The sequence below is a fragment of the Lissotriton helveticus genome, chromosome 11, assembly GCF_964261635.1.
Source record: "Lissotriton helveticus chromosome 11, aLisHel1.1, whole genome shotgun sequence".
NCBI lineage: Eukaryota > Metazoa > Chordata > Amphibia > Caudata > Salamandridae > Lissotriton > Lissotriton helveticus.
Window position 1 is genome coordinate 329,783,763 of NC_136072.1, and position 24,179 is coordinate 329,807,941.

General features: G+C 47.3%; 1 protein-coding gene across 2 annotated transcripts in view; it reads right to left on the minus strand.

The window, feature by feature from the left end:
• FARP2 (FERM, ARH/RhoGEF and pleckstrin domain protein 2) overlaps positions 1-24,179 on the minus strand; it is a 1,696,743-nt gene that overhangs the window by 22,247 nt on the left and 1,650,317 nt on the right. For both annotated transcript variants that reach the window (XM_078665691.1, XM_078665692.1), the window contains exon 26: positions 5,015-5,166. In XM_078665691.1, the coding sequence (XP_078521817.1) occupies positions 5,015-5,166 (152 nt within the window). The remainder of the gene's footprint in view (positions 1-5,014; positions 5,167-24,179) is intronic.

Sequence of the window (24,179 nt, forward strand, 5' to 3'; positions counted from 1 at the left end):
CCCCGTTGTGTTCATGATGGCTGCTCCCTGTGTATCAGTAAATACCTGTTATGTTCCTGAAGGCCGCTTCCTGTGTGTCAGTAAATACCCGTGTTATGTTCCTCATGCCGCTCCCTGTGTGTCATAAATCCCCGTTGTGTTCCTGATGGCCGCTCCCTGTGTGTCATAAATCCCCTTATGTTCCTGATGGCCATTCCCTGCAATTCAGTACTCCCCGTTATGTTCCTGATGGCTGCTCCCTGTGTGTCATAAATCCCCGTTATGTTCCTGATGGCCGCTCCCTGTGTGTCATAAATCCCCGTTGTGTTCCTGATGGCTGCTCCCTGTGCATCAGTAAATACCTGTTATGTTCCTGAAGGCCGCTTCCTGTGTGTCAGTAAATACCCGTGTTATGTTCCTCATGCCGCTCCCTGTGTGTCATAAATCCCCGTTGTGTTCCTGATGGCCGCTCCCTGTGTGTCATAAATCCCCTTTATGTTCCTGATGGCCATTCCCTGCAATTCAGTACTCCCCGTTATGTTCCTGATGGCCGCTCCCTGTGAGTCAGTAAATACCCGTTATGTTCCTGATGGCCGCTCCCCATGTGTCTGTAAATCCCACGTTATGTTCCTGATGGGCGCTCCCCATATGTCAGTAAATATCTGTTATGTTCCTCCTGCTCCATGTGTGTCAGTAAATCCCTGTTATGTTTCTGATGGTCGCTCCCTGTGTGTCAGTAAGTACCCGTTATGTTCCTGAAGACCGCTCCCTGTGTGTCATAAATCCCTGTTATGTTCCTGATGGCCGCTCCCTGTGTACCAGTAAATGCTTGTGTTGTGTTCCTGATGGCCACTCCCTGTGTACCAGTAAATACCCATGTTATGTTCCTCATGCCGCTCCCTGTGTGTCAGTAAATTCCCGTTATGTTCCTGATGGCCGCTCCCTGTGTATCATGAATCCCCTTTATGTTCCTGATAGACATTCCCTGCAATTCAGTACTCCCCGTTATGTTCCTGATGGCTGCTCCCTGTGTGTCATAAATCCCCGTTATGTTCCTGATGGCCGCTCCCTGTGTGTCATACATCCCCGTTGTGTTCCTGATGGCTGCTCCCTGTGTATCAGTAAATACCTGTTATGTTCCTGAAGGCCGCTTCCTGTGTGTCAGTAAATACCCGTGTTATGTTCCTCATGCCGCTCCCTGTGTGTCATAAATCCCCGTTGTGTTCCTGATGGCCGCTCCCTGTGTGTCATAAATCCCCTTATGTTCTTGATGGCCATTCCCTGCAATTCAGTACTCCCCGTTATGTTCCTGATGGCCGCTCCCTGTGTGTCATAAATCCCCATTATGTTCCTGATGGCCGCTCCCTGTGTGTCATAAATCCCCGTTGTGTTCCTGATGGCTGCTCCCTGTGTATCAGTAAATACCTGTTATGTTCCTGAAGGCCGCTTTCTGTGTGTCAGTAAATACCCGTGTTATGTTCCTCATGCCGCTCCCTGTGTGTCATAAATCCCCGTTGTGTTCCTGATGGCCGCTCCCTGTGTGTCATAAATCCCCTTATGTTCCTGATGGCCATTCCCTGCAATTCAGTACTCCCCGTTATGTTCCTGATGGCCGCTCCCTGTGTGTCATAAATCCCCATTATGTTCCTGATGGCCGCTCCCTGTGTGTCATAAATCCCCGTTGTGTTCATGATGGCTGCTCCCTGTGTATCAGTAAATACCTGTTATGTTCCTGAAGGCCGCTTCCTGTGTGTCAGTAAATACCCGTGTTATGTTCCTCATGCCGCTCCCTGTGTGTCATAAATCCCCGTTATGTTCCTGATGGCCGCTCCCTGTGTGTCATAAATCCCCTTATGTTCCTGATGGCCATTCCCTGCAATTCAGTACTCCCAGTTATGTTCATGATGGCCGCTCCCTGTGTGTCATAAATCCCCGTTATGTTCCTGATGGCCGCTCCCTGTGTGTCATAAATCCCCGTTATGTTCCTGATGGCCGCTCCCTGTGTGTCATAAATCCCCTTATGTTCCTGATGGCCATTCCCTGCAATTCAGTACTCCCAGTTATGTTCATGATGGCCACTCCCTGTGTGTCATAAATCCCCTTTATGTTCCTGATGGCCATTCCCTGCAATTCAGTACTCCCCGTTATGTTCCTGATGGTCGCTCACTGTGTGTCATAAATCCCCGTTGTGTTCCTGATGGCCGCTCCCTGTGTGTCATAAATCCCCTTATGTTCCTGATGGCCATTCCCTGCAATTCAGTACTCCCAGTTATGTTCCTGATGGCCGCTCCCTGTGTGTCATAAATCCCCGTTATGTTCCTGATGGCCGCTCCCTGTGTGTCATAAATCCCCTTTATGTTCCTGATGGCCATTCCCTGCAATTCAGTACTCCCCGTTATGTTCCTGATGGCCGCTCCCTGTGTGTCATAAATCCCCGTTATGTTCCTGATGGCCGCTCCCTGTGTGTCATAAATCCCCGTTATGTTCCTGATGGCCGCTCCCTGTGTGTCATAAATCCCCTTATGTTCCTGATGGCCATTCCCTGCAATTCAGTACTCCCAGTTATGTTCCTGATGGCCACTCCCTGTGTATCATAAATCCCCTTTATGTTCCTGATGGCCATTCCCTGCAATTCAGTACTCCCCGTTATGTTCCTGATGGCCGCTCCCTGTGTGTCATAAATCCCCTTATGTTCCTGATGGCCATTCCCTGCAATTCAGTACTCCCAGTTATGTTCCTGATGGCCGCTCCCTGTGTGCCATAAATCCCCGTTGTGTTCCTGATGGCCACTCCCTGTGTATCATAAATCCCCTTTATGTTCCTGATGGCCATTCCCTGCAATTCAGTACTCCCCGTTATGTTCCTGATGGTCGCTCCCTGTGTGTCATAAATCCCCGTTGTGTTCCTGATGGCCGCTCCCTGTGTGTCATAAATCCCCTTATGTTCCTGATGGCCATTCCCTGCAATTCAGTACTCCCAGTTATGTTCCTGATGGCCGCTCCCTGTGTGTCATAAATCCCCGTTATGTTCCTGATGGCCGCTCCCTGTGTGTCATAAATCCCCTTATGTTCCTGATGGCCGCTCCCTGTGTGTCATAAATCCCCTTATGTTCCTGATGGCCATTCCCTGCAATTCAGTACTCCCCGTTATGTTCCTGATGGCCGCTCCCTGTGTGTCATAAATCCCCGTTGTGTTCCTGATGGCCGCTCCCTGTGTGTCATAAATCCCCTTATGTTCCTGATGGCCGCTCCCTGTGTGTCATAAATCCCCTTATGTTCCTGATGGCCATTCCCTGCAATTCAGTACTCCCCGTTATGTTCCTGATGGCCGCTCCCTGTGTGTCATAAATCCACGTTATGTTCCTGATGGCCGCTCCCTGTGTGTCATAAATCCCCGTTGTGTTCCTGATGGCCGCTCCCTGTGTGCCATAAATCCCCGTTGTGTTCCTGATGGCCGCTCCCTGTGTGTCATAAATCCCCTTTATGTTCCTGATGGCCATTCCCTGCAATTCAGTACTCCCCGTTATGTTCCTGATGGCCGCTCCCTGTGTGTCATAAATCCCCGTTATGTTCCTGATGGCCGCTCCCTGTGTGTCATAAATCCCCGTTATGTTCCTGATGGCCGCTCCCTGTGTGTCATAAATCCCCTTATGTTCCTGATGGCCATTCCCTGCAATTCAGTACTCCCAGTTATGTTCCTGATGGCCACTCCCTGTGTATCATAAATCCCCTTTATGTTCCTGATGGCCATTCCCTGCAATTCAGTACTCCCCGTTATGTTCCTGATGGCCGCTCCCTGTGTGTCATAAATCCCCTTATGTTCCTGATGGCCATTCCCTGCAATTCAGTACTCCCAGTTATGTTCCTGATGGCCGCTCCCTGTGTGCCATAAATCCCCGTTGTGTTCCTGATGGCCACTCCCTGTGTATCATAAATCCCCTTTATGTTCCTGATGGCCATTCCCTGCAATTCAGTACTCCCCGTTATGTTCCTGATGGTCGCTCCCTGTGTGTCATAAATCCCCGTTGTGTTCCTGATGGCCGCTCCCTGTGTGTCATAAATCCCCTTATGTTCCTGATGGCCATTCCCTGCAATTCAGTACTCCCAGTTATGTTCCTGATGGCCGCTCCCTGTGTGTCATAAATCCCCGTTATGTTCCTGATGGCCGCTCCCTGTGTGTCATAAATCCCCTTATGTTCCTGATGGCCGCTCCCTGTGTGTCATAAATCCCCTTATGTTCCTGATGGCCATTCCCTGCAATTCAGTACTCCCCGTTATGTTCCTGATGGCCGCTCCCTGTGTGTCATAAATCCCCGTTGTGTTCCTGATGGCCGCTCCCTGTGTGTCATAAATCCCCTTATGTTCCTGATGGCCGCTCCCTGTGTGTCATAAATCCCCTTATGTTCCTGATGGCCATTCCCTGCAATTCAGTACTCCCCGTTATGTTCCTGATGGCCGCTCCCTGTGTGTCATAAATCCACGTTATGTTCCTGATGGCCGCTCCCTGTGTGTCATAAATCCCCGTTGTGTTCCTGATGGCCGCTCCCTGTGTGCCATAAATCCCCGTTGTGTTCCTGATGGCCGCTCCCTGTGTGTCATAAATCCCCTTTATGTTCCTGATGGCCATTCCCTGCAATTCAGTACTCCCCGTTATGTTCCTGATGGCCGCTCCCTGTGTGTCATAAATCCCCGTTATGTTCCTGATGGCCGCTCCCTGTGTGTCATAAATCCCCGTTATGTTCCTGATGGCTGCTCCCTGTGTATCAGCAAATACCTGTTATGTTCCTGAAGGCCGCTTCCTGTGTGTCAGTAAATACCCGTGTTATGTTCCTGATGCCGCTCCCTGTGTGTCAGTAAATACCCTTTATGTTCCAGATGACCACTCCCTGTGTGTCAAGCGTGTTGGTAGTTCTCACAAGTGCCCTGAAGCCAACTTTGCGCCATGTGGGCAGTTACACAGTGATCTATGTCTAGAAACAGTATAACGTACAAAAAGGCAGGCCTGTGTTCCTGCACTGCCCCCAAGTATCACTCACCGCTCAAAGGTGTACTCGCTCTCTGCTCGGAAGAAATAGACATGGGACTTGAACTGCAGCTTGAACACATAATCCTTCAGGATATTGTCAGACTCGGTGGGGGTACAGACAGTGTACCCCAGTAGTGGGAGGCTGGCCAGCGGGTAATCATCCTAAAAAGTTAGAAAAGTATGATGAACACCTGCTGAAACAGAGAGAACATTTCAAGGCAGGTATGTGACTGGTGAGTATTGGAAAATAATGAAGATTCTGCAGACATACTAGTTACTATGGCCACCCAAGCAGAACTGGCGTGCCTCTTTCAAAACGTTCACTCGGAGCTCCCACCGGTGAAGCTATACATAGATAAATCAATCCACAACAACGGGCAAAAAATGACGAGAGAAAGTTACTAACCTGAAATGCGAACTCTGCTTTTGTGTGATACTCAACAAATAATCAAGATGTTTTTTCACAATTTATATTCGTAGTACTGTGACAATCAATTTCACAACATTTTTTTTAATTTTATTAAACCAAGCAATACTATCGAAGTAGTGCCCCTCAGTACTTTAAATCCAGGTAATTGAGTGTTTGTAGCTGGAGCTAGCTGGGCCCAGAAGTGATAGCTTGACATGAGTCCTCTGGGCAAGAGCTCTCTTTTCCGACTGATCAGAGGCAGTAGTGAGTGAGCTGGTGCCTATGGGAATAGCTGGAGCGTATGCAATGCCTCAATTGAGCAGGGAAACATTTACATAGCTTCACGACCTGTAGAGTAGAACGTGGACACCCACAACAGCACTGTCCGGCCCATCGTTAGGATTGAGTATCAAAAATGATATTGGTCAAGGTCTAAGGATGCTGAGCTAGGGCACCTGTCACACCTAAACTTCTACAGTTTGCAACACTAAGGTAGTCATGCAACACTGGGAAATTATTTTCTAATTTGTTTCTCCCAAAGGGGAAATTGAGGATCACCTTATAGGAGTCCTTTTGAGCGATTTAAATACTTAAAGAAAGGACGGCAAATGAAAACCCGAATCCGGGACCATTGTTTGAATTAGATGAATATCAACGTTTGGGGACATCAAAGGATTATTAAAACGGGTTAGGAAATCCAGAGAAGCTGCCTGGTCTAAAACAAAATTAATTGCGGCAAGACTAAACCACCATATTCCGCACTCAATTGAAAACAATCGATTTGTAAACAGGGTTGCTGACCGCTCCAGACGAACTTATCGTACAAAGTATTAACCAGACTAAACAATTTTTTTAGGAATTCTGATCAGAAAATTGTAAAGTACAAAAAATAAAGAGTGGCAGTATTTACTAATGCTACTTCCCATAATAGAGTGGCAGGGATTTCCATTTATTGAAAAGACTTACTCTCCCAAAAGTAATTCTAGGTTCCTTATTATTTAATTTTTTTAAACAGATTTTATTGGGTTTTCAGTAGGCATATAACAAAAGATTATTACTGGTTACAGTGGTGACATTTGAAAAGCGGTAAATGCATTGGAAAGTACTTGGCAATGACAAAAGCAAGTTTTCCAGTTACGGTCGCCCATAGTATCAGCACCACAGAGTACGTTGTCGATCCACAGGGACTCCCTCTGCCGGTCCCTATATTTCTTAAATAACTCTAACCCTCCCTTAACATACCTAACAGCCTCCCCACCCTCACTGGCGTGTCACTGACAATCGAATCCTATCTGTGTCTTCTAGGCTTGTCATATTAATTCTAGGTTCCTTATGACCGAACAAGGGTTGTTTACATTCCTCAACTCCAATGGGAGAATATGACCTCAAGGGGCACTGAGTAACAGGATCTCAGATTTACTGAATCATTTTATAGCCATCAATTTGAATAAAGGCTTGAATCGTATCCAGTGATATCCACACATTTTTGTAGACTCGCTCCTCAGCTTTAAAATAAAGTTTTAAGTCATCATTGTATAATTTCAGATTTGCCACCCCAGCTGTGTGGGCGCAAATCAAAGCGTTGTTATGAATTGATCTTGCTAAAGGCTGTATAAAAAGAGCACTCATAACAGGCGACATAGAGCACCCTTGTCATGACCCCCGATTGTTTTCATTTTCTCTGCTTCAGCAGAATTGATTAGAATTGTTGCTGAGAAAGCCTGATGCAATTATTTGCTGCTAAGGACATACATAGGCTTCAAGAATTTGAAACAAGGCCACCCAATTAACCAAAATCAGTGCCTTTCTTCGATCAATATGGCAAGATTAAATATATTTTGCGAAAAATAATCTGTGGTGATGTGATGCTTGCAGAGATTAGCATGAATACTGTGATGTCATTTAGAGTGTTTACTAGCATCCTACCCTGAGTGTTCTGTGAGTGGTAGTTACCACTTGTGCTTGGGCTGTGCCAGTTGGGACGGCTCTCTGTACCCCTTGAATACACTCTCCTTCACATTTTACCACTTCGTCCTCTTCCCTTCGCATCAGTGGTGACAAAAGACAGGATTTTCCTACCCAAAGCCACCTTCACTTGCTGATGACCTTTGTGAACTGTCTCACAGGTATTTCTTGCCTTGCTGTGAGTAAAAAAGTGTTTTCACTATCTCCCCACATAAAGCACTACAGCAGTACTTGGTACAGAGCCCTGCCTGTTTTTATTTATTTTCAAGTGCCTGCCCTGCGTTGTGTTGCCACCTGCTGCTGCTTTGCTTCAGCCTCGCATCTTGAAAGCTACTGTTTATTTGTGCCTGCATTTGCCACGGTTTGTGCCGTGTTTTGGAAGGGCCCCCGGGACATTTCAAGCATTTCAAAGACTCTTGTTTGGGCCTACCAGCCGTAAACTTTGCTCGCGCTGTCTCCACCATTCTGCTGATGCACCTGCCTTTTCTCAAGCCCTGTGCGTGCACCAGTGTCGTTCTGGTTGCTGAGAAACGGTGTCTCTTCACAGAGCTTTGCTCACTTTGTTTCCATCTCTCCTTGTGCCCTGTGAACGCACCAGTATTGATCTGGTTGCTGGGCAACAGTGTCTCTTCACGGAGCTACACAAGTGAAGGCCCCGTTTCTTTTCTCGCGCTGATGCACACAGCGATTGATGATTTTCAATTGTCAGGCTGACCCGCAAAGCATCAATCAATCAATCAAGAATTTGTAGAGCGCACTACTTACCCGTGAGGGTCTCAAGGCGCTGGGGGAAAAAAGGGGGGGCGCTACTGGTCGAACAGCCAGTTCTTGAGTAGCCTCCTGAAGGTCAGCAGGTTTTGGGTCTGTTGTAGGCTCAGTGGGAGGATGTTCCAAGTCTTGGCGGCGAGGTGGGAGAAGGATCTGCCGCTAGTGGATGTTCTTCGGATGCGAGGGACGGTGGCGAGGGCGAGGTCGGGGGAGCGGAGCTGGCGGTTGAGGATGTAGAAGAAAAGTCGTCTGTTGTGGTAGGCTGGGTTGGTCTTGTGGAGTGCCTTGTGTGCGTGGATGAGGATCTTGAAGGAAATCCTCTTGTTGACGGGGAGCCAGTGCAGGTTTCTCATGTGTGGGGTGATGTGGCTGTGGCGTGGTACGTCGAGGATCAGGTGTGCAGAGGCGTTTTGAATGCGTTGCAGTCGTTTGATGATGGTCCTCGGAACTAAACTAGTCAGCCGAGGATCTAATGAGCAACTGGCCACCAGTAGAGTGCAGCAGAGAGCAGTGAACGCCATGAACACCAGACGCTAGTGAGAGTGAGCTAGGAGGAAAGCTAAGGGGAGATTACGGGGAGGTTACGGCAGCACCCCCTTCTCACCCCCCTCTTACCTTCGCAATTCTGACCTTCCTACACCCCAGACCCTTGGTGGATGCAGCAGAGGAGCAGCAGAGGAGCCGCAGCAGAGCTGCAGCCGAGCTTGGGGTTTCGGACGGTCTGAGACGGGAAGAGAGGAGGTGCTCCCGCGGTCGAGAACCGCAGTGCCTGCGGTACCGCAGCGGTAGCGGATATAACAAGGAGTCGTGGGGACCTCGATTTGCCGTTGTAGGAGAGTAGGGTCTGCTATCCTATGGTCACCCCAATTTTTGCTTTTTGCTTCACTGGTTTTCGACTTAATGTGGCTGTGGTCCTGCTAATCAGACCCACAGCCTGCTATTCTCTTTCTAAATTCACAGACATGTACTATAGGTACATAACCAATTTGGTACTGGACACCTTATCAGTCCCGGTAAAGTGCACAATAGGTGCCCAGGGCATATATGCATCCAAGGCCGCCAGGGGCTGCAGCATATCTTTTGCCACCCCTGGCTGGTCACTTAAATCGACACAACTGGCTGATCACTCAGCTGGGGCAAGGTGGTGTACTCACCCCTTGCTTAGATATAGTATACCTATATCTAAACCTATACCTGGGCACATATGCACCTATAAGTCACTCCTATGGCAGGCCTTTACAATCCTGGAGGCAGAGTGCTTGGTTTTATGTGAGATGGTGCTCTAGCATGAGCTGAGCCTGTCTGCAGTGTTCGGAACCATTTCCTTACTGCTGTTCCAGTGATACTGCCATACCATATACTCTTAAGTGCATTATAATCCTCGCGGTTAATGCTAACTTTGGTTTGGCTGTATCAAAACATGTCGTGTTTGGTGTCATACACTTTGGAATACTACCCCCTCACCAGTTCTGGCGACGCAAGAATACATCATGTAAGGGCTGCAAGAATGAATCAACAAACTCGGAAAGTCTCTCAGTAGGCCCCCCAATACCAGTCACAATTGGTCTGCCAGGTGGGGAAACAGGATCTTTATGGACCTTTGTTTTAAATTTGCCGTGGAGCATCAAAGATACTAAGCATGTTTTAAATATCATGAATGACTTTGCCTGGGAATCTGATATGCTTTTTGTCACATTGGATGTGGTATCGTTATACACGAATATAGGCCACCAACATGGTCTGCAAGCATTACGATACTTTTTATATCGTAGACCGGTAGAATTATTGAAGCACACTGAGATGCTCATTACTATGGCCGGGCTTATATTGGAACTAAATGTGTTCCTGTTTAACTGTAAATGGTTTAGACAGATGTGTGGGACCGCCATGGGTTCGAGATTTGCGCCATCCTTTGCCTGTCTCTTCATGGGATGGTTCGAGGCGATGCACATCTGGGGCCCTGGTGGTTGCCCTTGGCATGATTTTACGTCTTGTCACGTGGATATGATTCTAAAGGGATTGCACAAGCCAAACGGAGAATACTTAAACTCCCTAGAGAGCAAACTTTGAAGTCTAAAAATAAAAACATGAGCATGAGTGTGTCCCCTGTGCGACTAACTACAATACCTTGTCGTCTATAGTATATGGGATTTAAAAAAAATACTGGTTTCTTTTGACATCAGACTCTGGGCTACGTCCATTTATTCTAAATCATCCTTCTGTTACATATCGCAGAGGTAAGTCGATCAAGAATATCTTAAGCCCTAGTTATCCTAGACAACATCCACAGCTCCATAATTGGTTACAGAGAAGAAGTATTGGATCCTTCAAATGTGGGAATTGTAATATGTGCAGAATGATGATACAGGGTATTCGGTGTTTTAGTTACAACGGTTCACGGATGTTTAACATCTCTACACATATTGATTGCAATACTACGTATGTAGTTTATGCCGTTATTTGCCAACGTAAATTAATTTACATTGGTAGTACTATTAGAAGATTAAGGGATCAAATATCAGAACACTTCAGGGCTCTGAAGAATCGAGATATCAGATACCCTATTGCGGCTCATGCTGCTGAATGTAACTCGCAGGGCAGTCATCCTTCTTTTACGTTTCATGGTATGGAGAATGTCTTAATAGATGTGAGAGGAGGTAATAGGGAACTTAGACTCCGACAGAGAGAGGCTCGCTGGATTTTGAATCTGCGTGCCGTCGATAAGGGCTTGAATTTTGACAATGAATTGCAATATTTCTTAGGATGATGTATTACCTCTGGAATATGCTGTATCGATTGAGGTTTACGTTATCTGTGTTGTGTTTTGCTTACCTGTTTTGCTGCTTATTGTCCTACCCTATGAAACATGTGTAATCATCCATTATCCCACTTTATGTATTATTCGCATTAACTAGGAAATATATGTTACAACTTTTGTAAATACGAATATGACTGTATAAGTGCTAATATGCGTGCATACTGATGTTAATCTACTTTGGTATCTTTTGTCACGCTTTAAATGATAGTTGCATTAATATAATGAACTGTATGACTTCGATTGTATATTGATTAATGTTATATATGACCATATTGTTGATTTGTTTTTTATGTTTTTGTGCATTCTTTTATTTTATGTCTTATTCTTCCTTTTTCTTTCATTTATTCACATCATCTTTATGACTATCACTCTATTAGTATTATTGTGTTATTAACTTTGATGATTGGTGTATGAAATTATTCCTTGGAGGAATTTACCTTGACACAAGTCTAATTACTATCTCGTGGTTTCTTATTTCACGTGTTGAATTTAGGTTTATGAGATATTTAATATTATGATACTGCTTGTGATGGTTTTATTGACGCGAGTTACTTAAACATCTCTCGTGTTCTTTATTTACGTGCGGAATAAAGTTTTATAAGTAAGTTGACACCAATGTAAATCCGTGGGCGCCATTTTGAATTGGTCTAATATCGAGGATCGTTTAGCCCTTCCTTTGTGTCTTTTGTTTAGTATTTAGCGATACTGAAAGATCGCGCGGGTGCTAGACGCCGTACTCGTGCTGCCACTTTCGTTGGAACATGCAATTTATTTGGTGAGTGGAGTTGGAGCTGCTAACCTTAGTTGGCCAGTTTTGTTGAGCGCCTTATTATTTTTGGCGGTTTTAGTGTTAGGGTTGCTCTTTACTTTTTGCTCATACACATTATGATAGGGTGGTATGTAACTTTACGTGTTAGGGTTATTTTTGCATATTATGGTTATATTATTTACCAAATATGCAATTTATTATTTGTCGCATTAAACCGGGTGATGGTATTTTCTTTGTCCTGGTTTTTCCTTTATACAAAAATGCTATTATGAGGATCTATATATTGGAATCTATATTGATTTTTTGTTTTAGATTGCATCATTTGACTATGCCCTGACGAGGGTATCAACCGCTTTCTCACCTGAAGTGTTAGCTTTTTGTGGACTTCACTTTGAAACCTTTACCTTTGTGAGTATAGTAGCTCCTTTTTGATATTATATACACTAGGTCGTATCTCATGATTTAAAATTGTCTTTCTGATAGTTGTGATTAGACAGATATTGGAATATTTATTCTCTTTTCTAGTTTATAAACGCGTCGCTTGGAACTGGTAGTCATTGGTGTTGCCAGTATCTTAATACATGTGTTGGTGAGCGCTGACTTTACGTGTTATCATTACCTTTAACTCTTATCACTTGTCGTTTTGGGTTACCTTTTTGTGATCTTGGTCTCCTTTGGTGTTTCAATTGGTTTTATCTATTAATTATATATATTTTTAATTTCATCCTTTGTGCACCTTATATTTTTCTCATTATTGGTCACTGTGGTTGGTCTTTTGTTCGTGCTACATTTCAGAACCATCCGTTTTATGATTTGCTCCTGTTTCTTTTCTTTTCTCTCTTTTGAGATCACTGGTTGGAGTTATACCTTGTCTTTCTTCTTTGTTACTCAAAATGTGGTCTGCATTACAGAGTCAGTTAGTAATTATTGTTTTTGTTGCATTCTAGCCCTGAGGAAGTCTGAATGCATATACTGCTAATTAGACGAAACACGTGTTGGCTAGAACTCAAATGAATGCTGTTTTGAATATTAAAGAAGAAGATTATCACTTACCTGGATTGCAACGTTTCTTTTTGGACTCATAATTTGCATAATACTACTGCTTGAGTTTGCTCGGGATACAACGTGTGTACTTTTGTGGATGTGGTTTTCTACATCTAATGATGACGGTTTGATAGACGTCATCTCTATCCCTAGTAGCAGCCTTATAAAATTTCATAATTACTAATGACATTTGAGCGCAAGCGTACAACCTTCTATCTATTGTTCTTTGTTTCGTTAAAGGTCTTAATTCCACTCAAAAACGCCAATAGGTATGGAAGTATATTATTGATTACCAGCTTGATATAGTGGCCCTTCAAGAGACACACTTAGCCAGAGCTGAGGACACACGTCTCCGAAACAAACGCATTCCACTGATTTGCAAATCCTCAGCACATACGAAACATAGAGGAGTGGCGATTCTATTCCATTTCTCAATAAAATTCCAACCGTTAGACGTCCAAAACGATAAAGATGGCCGCTGGATTATGGTCAAGGGTAGTTTGATGGGGGAAATTTGCACCTTCATAGCAGTATACGCCCCCAACACTGGACAGACGATTTTCTTCAGAAAGCTAATGGGGAAGATACTAGACTTTGTGGAGGGGCCGATGGTACTCATGGGCGACTTCAACCTGACCTGGCAGAAAGACCTGGATAGCACACACCCACATCGCTCGAAAACGGGCTCCTTTTCCGTTGACACTCAACACTTCCACGACATGGGCCCTTTGGATGCCTAGCGGACTCTTTACCCTCCCTCCCTGGATAACACCTTTTATTCTCATGTTCATCGTACATATTACTAACTTGATTATATTTTTATTAGCCAATCCTTAATGGGTGCGCTACAAGAGGCTAAAATATTCCCGCTTTCAGTATTGGATCACAGCCTCCTTTCAATATGTTCGTACTGGAGTGGAAATGCTTCGACTACTCCCAGGAGGTACTTTCCGACCTTGCTTACGCAGGACAAGAAATCCTGCACTAAGCTAAGAGAAACTATCCCTGAATTCTTTGATATTAATAAACCGGAGGATACATCGGAGTATACCACCTGGGACACTTTTAAAGCAGTCTTCCATGGGAAATGCATTGCCCTTAACTCGGCGCTAAACACGCAACGCACCAGAGAGAGGGAAATGCTGGAGAAAGAAGTGGCTTCTATTGAACACGCTCACAAATTGAATCCCACAAGGCACACTGTTCGCAATCTGACAGCGCTCAGGGGTAAACTTCGAGCTATTTATAACAATAGGACAGAATTCACACTCCTTAATCTACGACTCCTGTCTTAGTCCCAGGGCAACAAGATTGGCAAACACCTCGCCAGACAGTTAAAAGACAAACGAGAGAGAGAGTACATAGGTGGTATACAGGGACCCAATGGGGAGCTTACTCATAGAGAAGAGGAAAAGGTCGAGATCTTCGGCTCATTTTGCGAAACCCTTTATTCTAAGAATCAATTAGATACAGACATCCAACAGGATAATCTTCGGACACTATACTACCCTCAGGTCTCTCCTGAATGGATCAGGATACTCACTGCTCCCATCACCTCCGAAGACGTCAACACTGCTATTAATGCTCTTAAGCCTCACAAAGCCCCTGGACCGGACAGATATACCGCCCTGTCCTACAAAACCTTGGTCCTGACATCAGCCCACATCTCATGCAGCTCTTTAAAAAGATGGCTGAAGAGGGCAAGACCACCGGAACCATGTCTGAAGCCTTGATCTCTGTAACACCCAAACCAGGGAAAGACCCCCATATATGCGCCTCTTATAGGCCTATCACTCTGCTCAATCTCGATGCGAAACTATACTCCTCCATTATATCTAAATGATTGAACAATCTCATGCCTGATCTTATACACCCAGACCAATTGAGATTTATTAAGGTTCGACAAATACATGATAATACCCGCCGAATTGTTCATCTAATAGAGAAGGCCAACAGACGTCATATCCTCGCTGTATTGGTAGGGCCAGACGCTGAGAAAGCCTTCGACAGGGTAGATTGGACATTCTTATTTCATACCCTCACAGCCTTCAGATTAGCGCCTACATTTCTTACCATGATTCTAGCTAACTACCTTCAACCACGTTCTAAAGTTGCGTTCAATGGAGTCCATTCGCCCTCCTTCTTCCACTCTAGAGGCACCAGACAAGGATGTCCCCTTTCACCCCTACTCTTTGCCCTTAGCATTGAACCATTGGCGATGGCGATTAGAGTAAATTCTGATATCCAGGGGATACCATTGAGTGGGGACACACACAAAATTTCCCTTGTCACTCTCCGACCCTGCCGCGTCTCTCCCACCTTTACAATCAGAACCTGAGCGGTTTAAAGTGGTAGCAGGCTTTAAAATAAATAAATCTAGGCAAATCGTACATCCATTAACCTCACACTTCTGCAAGCAGAACTCTGCAGGCTCCAGTCTCCTACTTCTCTCCAATGGACCACTTCCTCTATACAATACTTGGTAGTCCATCTAACACCTAGGATAGAGGGGCTTTAGGCTGTCAACTTCCCCCCCATTCTTACTCGTATCCAAATGGAGCTCACAAAGTGGAAACCTCTCTTTTTGTCATGGCTCGGCGAGTTAAAACTATGAATCTGCACTTTATTTGGCAAGGGGGATGCGCCCGCTTCTCTTTTTCCTTATTGCGCCGCTCTCAAGCGAGGGGTGGAGTCGGACTCCCAGATATATTACTATATTATAAAGCTGCACAATTGAGAGTACTGACCGAGTGGTCAAAATGGGTCTCCGATAAACATTGGTTGCATATGGATCGCAGTGTGACGGGGAGGACTATATGGGATCTAGCTTGGCGCACCAAAAAGGGCAGATCCAAGAAAACTTACATTAGCACCCCTACAAGCACCACCCTGAAAGTGTGGGATTCAGTTACAGAAGATGATACATGGACCTCTTTCCCATCGCCATTCACACCACTACATTTTAATCCCGCATTCCGCCCAGGCTTACAAGAGGGGACCTTTTGATGCTTGGAGGGAGGGAGGATGTCTTGTCCTGCAACACCTGTTTCATAATTTTGACCCCTTACTTTTGATGACTGCAAGCAGGACTATGACCTACAGAATACAGAAAGATACCACTATAATCAGTTAATGCACTGGGCCCTTACACCTCAGGTGCAAGAGGCGGCCACCCAACCTCTCACAAAATTTGAGTGCTTCCTCACCAAGACTACTTCTATGAAAGGGATGATTTCGTTTATATATAACTTCCTACTTACTACCACACTCTCTCCACGACCACGTATATGTATATGTGGGAAGGAATACTACAGCGTGGTATCTCTGAAGACAAATGGGAACATTTATGGTCTGACATCACAAGATTCAATCATTCCATAGAACTCCAGGCAGCTCACCTTAAGACCATGATTGACTGGTATCTCCATACATCCAGGCTTAAGCAGATCTTCCCCAACACCTCCGATAGATGCTGGAGGGTGTTATGTGGGAATCTAGGACCCTAGTGTAATTTTTCCAGATTCTTGCCCATATATAGGTATAATTCACCAAGTCCTTATAGTTATAGCCTGCCCAGCCCTAATATGGCATGGCTACTTCCACTAAACTCCGAGAATCCACATTGATTTTGTGGTAAAACCAGCCTTCAGCAGTCAGGAACCTCCCCCTGCTTGAATACTGATTTATCCAAGAAATCCGGGAGTTTTCAAGGAACTGAGGCACTAGTGACGATATGTCCAATCTTACGTCAGACTCGGCACCTTCAGGGATATAAATATGCCTACATTTGCCCAGTCAAACACACGGTGGTTTAGGAGCAGATCGACTAACTACTTGCCCGACGCCCTGCTGCTGCAAGTGCCGAAGGAAGCCGACCCTCCAACTGACACACTGAGAAGACGCTGTCTTTTCTCTTGCCGAGAAATCCAGCTCCGGTGTTTCCAGGCTACCCTTGCGGATTGCTGGGAGATCGAGTCCCGATAGAGAGATACAAGACCTCTATCATTCTAAAACCAAGGTACGGAGCTGATTAGACCCCTAGAAAATTCTTGAACAGATTCTTGGCAGAGAAATACTAAAACTTAACCTACTCCTCATTTACTTCCTCCCTCGTACTAGGCTTAGGTTAGGTACACCAGGGTAGGCGTATGTTAGAAGCACCAGTTGAGTACATTTAGCAACTATTTTATCATTGTATGTATTTTATGCATTCTATGTATTTTATGTATATGGCTCAGAAACCATATAATGCTTTTACAGTACTATTTTATAATACTATTCGTATTATATGAAGTGTACTTCTTAACTAGCATTTCAATTGTAGCAGTGCATTTCTTATGCTTAAGAAATAAGACTGTTCAATAAATACTTTTATTGAAAACGCCCGTCTCTCTATTTCTAAGCAACTCCGGTGAAACGAAGCATGCACATCTGACTGAGTGAAATAGCCATCTATTGTTTCCGCGACTCTAGAGATATGTTTCATTCTGGGGAAACAAAGTTGTCATGTTATATGGTTGTCAGAGACTAATCCCTTCTTGTTTATTCGAGAAAGTTTCTAGTGACCTCTGAGCTAGCTGGCACTCACAATTAAGTTTAATATATTTGGCAGAGACCTAGTAGATCTCAGTCCTATGTCTAAGCTGCAGGGTATATTATGCAGGAGCGTAACGGACACCCCCGCAGTGCGGGGGGGGCCCCACTCTTCTATATATGAAGGGGGGCCCCTCGGCTTGTTCCTCAAGGGTGTGTGTCAGACACAGTGTCTCTCATAAAGCGCATGATGTTTGCAGCCTGCTTTGAGCTGCTCTGCGGTGGGCTGACTCAGAAGTGAAGAGAAAAAAAATAACAACTTTGTTTCTCTTTCACTCTGAGCCTGCCAGGTCCCTTACGAGAGCAGATCCCCCTCCCACTCCTCCTCACAGACAGCGTCTTCCACTGCTTGTCTGAGATGGGAAGAGGCTGCACAGGCCTTATTAGCAGGGGTGTAACAAACACACCTCCCAACCCCCCACCCCCATGGGGGTGGGGGGGGCAATCTTCAGGACATTAAGGGGGCCCCTCAGCTCATCCATAGAGAGCAGAACTGTGGGAGGTTTTCTCTGAAGCAGGGGTGTAACAAACGCCCGCAGCCAGGCCCCACTCTCTTCAGTAAATGAAGGGGGCTCTGGGACCCCTCAGCTGGTAGAGAGCTGTGAGAGAGGCCTCTAAAGCAGGTGCAGGCTGTCTGCAGCCTGCTCTGAGCCCCTCCCACTGGCTGAAGAGAAACAATGTACCAAGTTCCAATGTTTCTCTTCAGTCAGAGCCACAAGCGGAAAGAGGATGGAGTGGGGGTCCCAGAGAGCAGGAGGCAGCACAGAAGAGCACTGCTGGAACCCTGCCAAGGGTGGGGTGGGGTCCCCAGAGAGCAGGAGGCAGCACAGAAGAGCACTGCTGGAACCCTGCCAAGGGTGGGGTGGGGGCCCCAGAGAGCAGGAGGCAGCATAAAGCACTGCTCAGGACCCTGACAAGGGTGGGAGTGGGGGCCCCAGAGAGCAGGAGGCAGCACACAGCACTGCTCAGGACCCTGACAAGGGTGGGAGTGGGGGCCCCCAGAGAGCATTCTCCAGGGCAAAGGGAAGGGATGAGGCAGTAAAATGGTGCCCTCAGGTAAGCACTCTTGTTAGAAGTACCATGTGGGCGTCCGCAGGGGGTGGGTCAAGGGGGGTGGCAGAGAAGGGTGCAAAGCAGAGGGGAGACGGGTGCAAGGCAGAGGGGAGAAGGGCGCAAGGTAGAAATGGGTGCAATGCAGAGGGGAGAAGGGTGCAAGGCAGAGGGGAGAAGGGTGCAAGGTAGAGGGGAGAAGGGTGCAAGGTAGAGAGGAGATGGGTGCAAGGCAGAGGGGAGAAGGGTGCAAGGCGGAGGGGAGAAGGGTGCAAGGCAGAGGGGAGAAGAGTGCAGGGGGAGGGGAGGAGGGTGCAAGGCAGAGGGGAGAAGGGTGCAAGGCGAAGGAGAGAAGGGTACAAGGCGAAGGAGAGAAGGGTGCAAGGTAGAGAGGAGAAGGGTGCAAGGCGGAGGGGAGAAGGGTGAAAGGCAGATGGGAGAAGGGTGCAAGGTAGAGGGGAGAAGGGTGCAAGGCAGAGGGGAGAAGGGTGCAAGGGGGAGGGGAGAACAGTACATGGCAGAGGGGAGAAGGGTGCAAGGCGGAGGGGAGAAGGGTGCAAGGTGGAGGGGAGAAGGGTGCAAGGTAGAGAAGGGTACAAGGCGGAGGGGGAGAAGGGTACAAGGCAGAGCGGAGAAGGTTGCAAGGCGGAGGGGAGAAGGGTGCAAGGTAGAGAAGGGTACAAGGCGGAGGGGGAGAAGGGTACAAGGCAGAGCGGAGAAGGTTGCAAGGCAGAGAGGAGAAGGGTGCAAGGCAGAGAGGAGAAGGGTGCAAGGGGGAGGGGAGAAGGGTGCAGCAGAGGGGAGAAGGGTGCAAGGCAGAGAGGAGAAGGGTGCATGGCAGAGAGGAGAAGGGTGCAAGGTGGAGAAGGGTGCATGGTAGAGAAGGGTGCAAGGCGGAGGGGGAGAAGGGTGCAAGGCAAAGGTGAGAAGGGTGCAAGGCAGAGAGGAGAAGGGTGCAAGGCAGAGGGGAGAAGGGTGCAAAGCAGAGGGGAGAAGGGTGCCAGGCAGAGGGGAGAAGGGTGCCAGGCAGAGGGGAGAAGGGTGCAAGGCAGAGGGGAGAAGGGTGCAAGGCAGAGGGGAGAAGGGTGCAAGGCAGAGGGGAGAATGGTGCAAGGCGGAGGGGAGAAGGGTGCAAGGTGGAGGGGAGAAGGGTGCAAGGTAGAGAAGGGTACAAGGCGGAGGGGGAGAAGGGTACAAGGCAGAGCGGAGAAGGTTGCAAGGCAGAGAGGAGAAGGGTGCAAGGCAGAGAGGAGAAGGGTGCAAGGGGGAGGGGAGAAGGGTGCAGCAGAGGGGAGAAGGGTGCAAGGCAGAGAGGAGAAGGGTGCATGGCAGAGAGGAGAAGGGTGCAAGGTGGAGAAGGGTGCATGGTAGAGAAGGGTGCAAGGCGGAGGGGGAGAAGGGTGCAAGGCAAAGGTGAGAAGGGTGCAAGGCAGAGAGGAGAAGGGTGCAAGGCAGAGGGGAGAAGGGTGCAAAGCAGAGGGGAGAAGGGTGCAAAGCAGAGGGGAGAAGGGTGCAAAGCAGAGGGGAGAAGGGTGCCAGGCAGAGGGGAGAAGGGTGCCAGGCAGAGGGGAGAAGGGTGCAAGGCAGAGGGGAGAAGGGTGCAAGGCAGAGGGGAGAATGGTGCAAGGCAGAGGGGAGAATGGTGCAAGGCAGAGGGGAGAATGGTGCAAGGTAGAAAAGAGTACAAGGCGGAGGTAGAGTAGGAAACAAGGGGGAGGGAGAGAAGGGTGCAAGGGGGAGGGGGAAGGGTGCAAGGGGGAGGGCGAGAAGGGTGCAAGGCAGAGGGGAGAAGGGTGCAAGGGGGATGGTGAAGTTAAAACATTTCTGTGGACGCCCATGGAATGCACACTACTTTGTGAGAGAGAGTGGGAGAGAGTGGAGAGAGAGTGAGAGTAGAGAGAGAGTGGAGAAAGAGAGAGAGTGGAGAGAGAGAGAGTGGAGAGAGAGAGCGGAGAGAGAGAGAGAGTGGAGAGAGTAGAGAGTGGATCGAGAGTGCAGAGACAGTGGAGAGAGAGTAGAGAGAGGGTGGAGAGAAAGAGTGGAGAGAGTGAGAGTAGAGAGAGAGAGTGGAGAGAGAGAGTGGAGGGAGACAGTGGAGAGAGAGTGGAGAGGGAGAGATTGAAGAGAGATAGTGGAGAGAGAGTGGAGAGAGAGTGGAGAGAGTGTAAAGAGAGTGGAGGGAGACAGTGGAGAGAGAGGGGAGAGAGAGAAAGTGGAGAGAGTGGAGAGAGAGACAGTGGAGAGAGAGTAGAGAGAGAGTGGACAGAGTGTGGAGAGAGAGTGTGGAGAGAGAGAGCGGAGAGAGAGAGAGAGTGGAGAGAGAGAGTGGAAAGAGAGTGGAGTGAGAGTGGAGAGAGAGAGAGTGGATGGAGACAGTGGAGAGAGAGTGGATGGAGACAGTGGAGAGAGAGTAGAGAGAGTGGAGAGAGAGTGGAGATAGACAGTGGAGAGAGAGAGTGGAGAGAGCATGGAGAGAGCGTGGAGAAACAGTGGAGAGAGTGGAGAGAGTGGAGAGAGTAGAGAGAGAGAGTGGAGAGAGAGAGAGTGGAGAGAGAGTAGTGAGAGGGTAGTGAGAGAGTGGAGAGAGAGAGTGGAGAGAGAATGGAGAGAGACAGTAGAGAGAGACAGTGGAGAGAGACAGTGGAGAGAGACAGTGGAGAGAGACAGTGGAGAGAGAGAGGGTGGGGAGAGAGAGAGTGGAGAGAGAGTGGAGGGAGACAGTGGAGAGAGTGGAGACAGTGGAGAGAGTGGAGAGAGAGAGAAAGTGGAGAGAGAGAAAGTGGAGAGAGAGACAGTGGAGAGAGAGTGGAGAGAGAGACAGTGGAGAGAGAGTTGATGGAGTTGAGAGAGAGAATGGAGAGAGAGAGAGAGTGAAGAGAGAGTAGAGACTTACTGACTGACTCAGAGACTGAATACTGACTGACCGAGAAACTGACAGAGATAGAGAGAGAGAGAGACTGGCTGACTGTGAGAGTGACTGACTGACTGACAGAGAGAGAGAGACTGACTGACAGAGAGAGAGACTGACTGACTGACAGAGACTGACTGACTGAGGTAGTTAGATACTGACTGACAGAGAAAGAGACTGACTGACAGAGACTCAGACTGAGTGAGAGAGGCAGAGACTGATTGACTGACTGAGAGAGAGACTGACTGAGAGAAACTGACTAGGAGAGAGACTGACAGAGAAAGAGAGAGAGAGACTGACTGAGGTCGAGAGAGAATGACTGACTGCGAGAGACTGACTGACTGGGAAAGAGAGAGACTGACTGACAGGGATGGAGAGAGAGACTGACTGACAGAGAGAGAGACTAAGAGAGAGAGAGAGACTAAGAGGCTGACTGACTGGGAGAGAGACTGACTGACAGAGACTGAAGGAGAGAGAGAGACTGACAGAGAAAGAGAGACTGACTGACCGAGAGAGAGACTGACTGACAGAGAGAAACTGACTGAGAGAGAGAGAATCACAGAGAGAGACTGACTGACAGAGAGAGAGACTGGCTAAGAGAGAGAGAGACACTGACAGAGAGACTGGCTGACTGCGGGAGAGAGAGAATGATGGACTGAGAGAGACTGACAGAGGGAGAGAGAGAGAGAGAGAGTGAGAGAGACTGACTGTCTGGAAGACTGACTGACAGAGAGAGAGACTGAGAGAGAGAGAGACTTAGAGAAAGAGGCTGAGAGAGAGAGACTGACAGAGAGAGAGAGACTGAGAGAGATACTGACAGACAGAGGGCCTGACAGGGAGAAAGCTGACTGAGAGAGACTGACAGAGAGACTGACAGAGAGAGACTGACAGAGAGAGGGACTGACAGAGAGAGAGAGAGACAGACTGATTGACAGAGAGAGAGAGACTGTCTGACTGACAGACTGAGAGAGACTGACAGAGAGATAGACTGACTGAATGACAGAGAGACTGACTGACTGACAGAGAGAGAGAGAGATAGAGGTACGGTGATGGAATTGGGGTCAAAGTGTGTATGAAGCTATGCAATGCCTCTTAAGATTGCTATTGTCTACTAATAAAAATGTATTATCAAAATTTGCTCTTTGTAGTTACATCTGCTTTTGAAATACTGCATTGTCGCATTGTCTAATGTTTTAAAAGGGAAACCAGAAGGAGCAGTGGATGCACTACTGTTAAAACTGAACGATGAGTGGGCCCGATGTTGATATCATGACAGGAGTCTGCATCAGGAAACCCACCTAAAATTGGGCAAACTTCCCCGGTCTACCGATGGCAGGGACCCTGTAATGAATGGACCACCACCTATGATAACCTGCTGGCAGACTTAGCCCAACCTTTGACTCCATCATCCAGTGTTACTCATACCGGCTGGATTGGTGACAGTGGCGTAACAATAGCCCCGCATCCCCTGCAGTATGGCGGGTCTCTGGCCTGAGAGCTCTAGACTGGCACGGAGGATGGGAGGGGGGCCCCCTCCATGTAGTTTTCAGGGGGGCCCCCTCAAGTTTCGTTACGCCACTGATATTATTCCAATGCGCAGAGCTTATTGGGAATATAGGAACTACACTACAAGGGGGTGCGGGTTCCTGGCGGACTTTCAACACATTTGGAGGGACTCCCCGACTATACGCCCCTTTTGGGAAGAAATACTCGCACACATCAAGGATATGTTAGGATAACCCATCCCAACCACCATGGCAGGTGTTCTTTTGGGACTTCGTGACCCCTCCCTGGAGCACCAGTCCCGGGCAGATAAGACAATCATGTGGCTCTGTATAGGAGCGGCGAAGGTTACCTTGGCAGCCGCCTGGAAGAGGAGAGAAGCTCCAGTAATCTCCCTTTGGCATTCTCGATTATGGAAATTGCTTAGCCTGGAACGAATGTCAAATATATTTAGGGATGATTACAAGAATTCTGAATTTAAATGGGGCCGTTTGTCACCTTCCTCCCAGGTGGTCTACCACCGGCTGTCTGTCCTTTCTCCGTCAGAACCCTTCATCTCTTCCAATTTTGAGTCGCCTTCTAATAACACATGTTGAATAAGCTGTATTGAAGTTGCCACCACCATTGTAGGGGAGGGGGGAGGGAAGTGGGCGGGGGTTTCTTTTTCTCTTGTTTTTGTTGATCCCTGGTTGGGAGTTTTTTTTTAATGACTTTAGTATGTGGCACCTTCCGGTTGGAAGGATTGGGAAAATTACCATCACAAAAGAAAGATGGGACACCTACTGAAATTGTTTGCTTTCCCATAATGATTACAAAGATTTGCTCTAAGCCCCGTTGTTGTCAGAAACTGTACCCTTCAGTTGAGCAGTTCAATGAGAATGGGGCTCGGTCAATACTTAGCACTGTGTAACTATGTACGACTTGCGTCCTATCGAACCCTGCAACACTCCCTGTGAGGGGTAAATTGATGGTGTACTTTGAAAAAAAAATTCAATAAAAATATGTTTCACAAAAAATACAGAACTACAATTGATCCGTTTTGGCAGCGATCTGGGGGGGGAACGAGTGCGTGCCATCCTTTAGCCATGTCCCTGTGAAAGCTTTTTTTGGCCTCCCAGTAGTGACCCACATTTTAACAGTTGAGATCTACCATACCAAAGGTTGAAGGAAAACCGTTCAGTCATTGTCGCTTAAGTGCCTGTCTGGTGATTCGCTTCCAGGTTGTTTCTGCGTTTTTTGTGCTTTGACTGTCTGTTTTGCAAATTTCAGCACGGCTTTGGCATCCGTGAAGATTAGGAGTTTTCCAGTGCCTTGGATCTTTAACTTTGCCGGGTAAATTAAGGTATAC